The sequence below is a fragment of the Mus caroli genome, chromosome 15 (assembly GCF_900094665.2).
Source record: "Mus caroli chromosome 15, CAROLI_EIJ_v1.1, whole genome shotgun sequence".
In the NCBI taxonomy this organism is placed as follows: Eukaryota; Metazoa; Chordata; class Mammalia; order Rodentia; family Muridae; genus Mus; species Mus caroli.
Window position 1 is genome coordinate 70,851,416 of NC_034584.1, and position 4,596 is coordinate 70,856,011.

Sequence of the window (4,596 nt, forward strand, 5' to 3'; positions counted from 1 at the left end):
TTCTGAGTTCGAGGCCAGCCTGGTCTACAAAGTGAGTGCCAGGACAGCCAGGGCTACACAGAGAAACCCTGTCTCAAAAAAAAAAAAAAAAAACAAAAAACAAAAACCAAAAAAAACCCAAGAGACCAGAACCACTAAAGTGAACCTTTGCTTTGCTGGAACAATGACATGGGTCAGCTGGAGGTGATGAATTAGCTGAGGTGCAACCTGGGAGGCTTTTCCTCGGGGTTAGCATTCAGAGCTGTGCTCCAACCTTGTGCTGGCAGCTGAACTCAGTAATGTATAGGATGTTTCAAGGAGATACAGGGGTCACGTGGGTTCAAGCTGAGGCTTGGCAGTGAGAGGACATTGGTGAAGGAGCAGTGTCGGTTCTAATAGAAGCCCGAGGGCTAAAGGGATCACGGAGAGAAGCTGAGGCTTGGGACCATGGGGTAGACTCCGGGAAGAATGCAGGAGAGGCTACTGATGAAGGCGCAGCCCAGTTTGAGTGGAGGCCTCAGCATTTTAGAGATGCTGGCTGGTACCATGGGACCAACAGTGCATCCTAACTGCTCTTGTGTAAGAGCAGACTGAGAAAGCCATGAGGAACAAGCCAGCAAGCAGTTACTGCACGGCCCGTGGATGAGTTCCTGCCTTGACCTCCGTCAGTGATGGACAGGGATAGGGATAGGAAGTAAAAAAAACCCTTTCTTCTTAAAGGTCTCAGTGTATGATCAGGACACTAGAAACCCGAAAACAGTTACCAAACAGGTTTTTTGTTTTTGTATACATAAACTTAAATGTACCCTATTTTTCCTTTTTTTAAAAAAAAAATACAAAACACATATGGGGCTGGAGAGATGGCTCAGCGGTTAAGAAGACCGACTGTTCTTCCAGAGGTCCTGAGTTCTATTCCCAGCAACCACACGGTGGCTCATGACCATCTGTAATGGGATCTGACGCCCTCTTCTGGTGTGTCTGAGGACAGCTACAATGTACTCATATACATAAAATAAATAAAAAGTTATTATTATTTTTAAATATTTATTTATTATATGTAAGTACACTGTAGCTGTCTTCTGACACTCCAGAAGAGGGAGTCAGATTTTATTAGGGATGGTTGTGAGTCACCATGTGGTTGCTGGGATTTGAACTCAGGACCTTTGGAAGAGCAGTCAGTGCTCTTAACCACTGAGCCATCTCTCCAGACCTAAAAAATTATTAAAAAAACAAACAAACAAACACAAAACATGTATTTCCAAATACTTAGAACTGTCATTCAGAATATTTGGCAAGAATATTTTAAAATATAGATTTTATTTGTGTGAGTGTGTGTGTGTGTGTGCTTGGAACTCACATGGAAGCCAGAGGACAACTTGTGCAAGTTAGTTCTCTCTGTCCACCATATGGGTTCTAGAAGACAAACTCAGAGCCATCTCTCTGGCCCAAGATCTTTTTTTTTTTTTTAATATTACTTTATCAACATAGCACTTAAGTGTTTTAAAAGGATACCGAAAATGGTCCAACATTCTAAATTTAAGCACAATATTAGAATGATCAGATACATTTAGGAACGTCATGAAGCTGTGTAAGAAAAGGAACTTCATTTGAAATGTGAATAGTCCCTAAGCTCTATAGCTTTTCAGTTGCTTCAATAAACTAATTCATGTCAAATAGGCAAAGGTAGAATTATGGCTGTCTTTACCAGTATCTACAGTTGTAGAATTACTCTCCAGTTTAACTTCCAAGATGTTGAGGAGAATAAATTTAACATTTGCTGAATGTTTTTCCCCAGGAGGGACATGGGATTGTAACAGAGTCCCCAAGGGAACGACGATTCTGCAGATGGAACAGAACTCCCTCCTGGAGGAAGGCTGTTTAGGTCTTGTGCATGTTCTAAGTGCGGGCTTCTGACAGCCATGGGTCACAGCTTCTTGTGTACTTTCTGATGTTGGATCAGGTGGCCGTGCTGGTTGAAGGCCCGTCCGCACTCGCCACACTCATAGGGTTTCTCTCCGGTGTGGATCCTCTGGTGTTGGATGAGCACCGAGTACTGGCTGAACGCCTTGCCGCAGCTATTGCACTCATAGGGTTTCTCGCCCGTGTGGGTCCTCAGGTGCACGATTAGAGTTGCTTTCAGGCTGAAGGCTTTGCCACACTCTGTGCACTGAAAGGGTTTCTCACCTGTGTGGATTCGCTCATGCTGGATCAGGGACCGGCGTGCGCTGAAAGCATGCCCACACTCGCCACACACGTAGGGTTTCTCTCCCGTATGGACTCTCTGATGCTGGATGAGATGCGAGTGCTGGACAAAGGCCTTTCCGCACTCGTAGCACGCGTAGGGCTTCTCCTGCGTGTGAATCCTCTCGTGATTCATCAGGGTGGAGCGGTGGCTAAAGGTCTTGCCGCACTCGCTGCACTCGTACGGCTTCTCCCCGGTGTGTACGTTGTGATGCTGGATGAGCACAGAGCGGTCGCTGAAGGCCTTCCCGCACTCGCTGCACGTGTAGGGCTTCTCCCCGGTGTGCACCCGCTGGTGCTGCAGCAGCGTCCTCTTCACGCTGAAGGTCTTCCCACACTCGCTGCACCCGTGAGGCTTCTCCCCAGTGTGCACCCTCTGGTGGCTCCGCAGGACGGTGCTGTGGTTGAAGGCTTTCCCACACAAGGGACACACGTAGGGCCGCTCCCCCGTGTGGATCCGCTGATGTTGGATGAGGTGGGAGAGCTGGGTGAACGCCTTCCCACATTCCAGACACTCGTGAGGCTTCTCTCCGGTGTGGATCTTGTGGTGCTGGGCAAGGTCGGAACTCACGCGAAAGGCTTTCCCACATTCGTTACACTCGTAGGGCTTCTCGCCCGTGTGGATCCGCCTGTGCTTGCTCAGGACGGAACTCTGGCTGAAAGCCTTTCCGCATACATGGCATACATAGGGCTTCTCGCCAGTGTGTATTCGCTGATGCTGAAGGAGATGGGAGCTCCGACCAAAGCACTTTCCACACTCAATGCAGATATAGGGTCTCTCAACACTGGGAGCCATCTGGGGTCGGGCAACGGGTACACTAGGGTTCAACATTTTGGGGGCATTCTGGGGGCCAATGGGCTTTGGACTGGGGCAGACGTTCGGCTCTGTTTTGTAATGTTCTTCAGCAACCTTCCTCAGCGGTGTTTCCGTCAGCGTCGCTGATGCTTCTTCGTCTGAGATTAATGGTGGCACATTCAAGTCTCTGTTTTGGTTCTCTTCCTTGGCTTTGCATTCTGAAGCACAAGATGAAAAGGTTAGCACTGGTTGGGGTGGTGGGTGGCCTCTGCTGATAATCCCGGCACTTTTGAGAGGCTGAGGCGAGAGGACTGTGAATTCCGTGCCAGGTTAGGCTACCTACAAGGGCTGCTTTAAAAAACAATAACCTGCTGGGCAGTGGTGGTGCACACCTTTAATCCCAGAACTTGGGAGGCAGAGAAAGGTGGATTTCTGAGTCCAAGGCCAGCCTGATCTACAAAGTGAGTTCCAGGACAGCCAGGGCTACGCAGAGAAACCCTGTCTGGAATAAAGCAAACCAAACCAAACAACAACAACAACAACAGGTTAATACTTAACAAAACTGCTGAGTGCAATCTTAATGCTGGCTTTGCTGCACAGTCTCCCGTGTGAGATCCAAAGGGACTATCTTTCAATAAATCAAAACCAATAGTGGAAGGGGAAGGCATCAGCTTGTCTGCCCTGCGCAGAATGCATACGGTAGTGGGAGCACATCCTAGTGTTCCCCCGCAGTTATGACTGGGCTCCATCAGCTGTAGGTATCGGCACATGAGCAGTGAAGCTGGACCTGGGGCTGGTAGGGGAAGCCTGAAGCTTCCGAGCAAGTCAGAGGATTCTATCCTGGAACCAGTGTCTCCCTATACCGTGCAATGCTGTGCGATGCTGACGGTCACCTCTGTGGCAGACAGTTCAATGTGCTGTGAATGCACTGTGTAGCAGGTGGTAGGGTGGATAACTTAAAGGCACAGATCATGGGAACCTGGTGCCACATTTAGGTTGGAGATGATCTGGAAGGTGGCAGTGTGAACAGGAAGGAAGGCTTTCTGGAATGGAGAGACAGGCTCTAAGGCAGACCATGTCTGTATGTGAGCACTGGGAATAGCCATGTTTCATATCTTGAGTTTAAAGGTGTCTTTACTTCAAGACTTTATGTGGAGACAGCGACACTGGGCCATAGTGTGGAGAGGTCCTTCAAACACAAGGCCTAGCAGGGGCTAAGAGGACAATTCCACATGGCAGAGGGGGTTAGTGCCTTCAGGTTTCCATTATACTGACCTGCTGCAGAGGATCGTGGCCCACCCCACCAGTGCTAGAAGCTCCTGTGCATCCTATAGCTGCCTACAACCTACTGGCTGGGTTCAGAATGCCAGCTTACCCTAAGGCCCTAACCACTGTCTCCAGGGTCTTGGCTGTGGACTTCCCTGAATGGGTTGTCATACTTGGTTGATATTCTAGGACAGGAAGCCCCAGAGAAGGCAGAAGAAGAGATTTCTTACTTTTTAAATTAAAGTTGATATGTTATGTACTGGTCCCCAATATGGGGGAGGCAATGGCAGATGTTCACTTCTTTTTTTTTTTTT

The 4,596-nt window shown here is 48.6% G+C and overlaps 1 protein-coding gene across 1 annotated transcript in view; it reads right to left on the reverse strand.

The window, feature by feature from the left end:
* Positions 1 to 1,418: 1,418 nt before the first annotated feature.
* Positions 1,419 to 4,596, reverse strand: part of Znf250 (zinc finger protein 250) — a 16,516-nt gene continuing 13,338 nt past the window's right edge. The window contains exon 5 of the mRNA XM_021182885.2: positions 1,419 to 3,234. Coding sequence (XP_021038544.1) covers positions 1,904 to 3,234 — 1,331 coding nt within the window. The 3' untranslated portion in view covers positions 1,419 to 1,903. The remainder of the gene's footprint in view (positions 3,235 to 4,596) is intronic.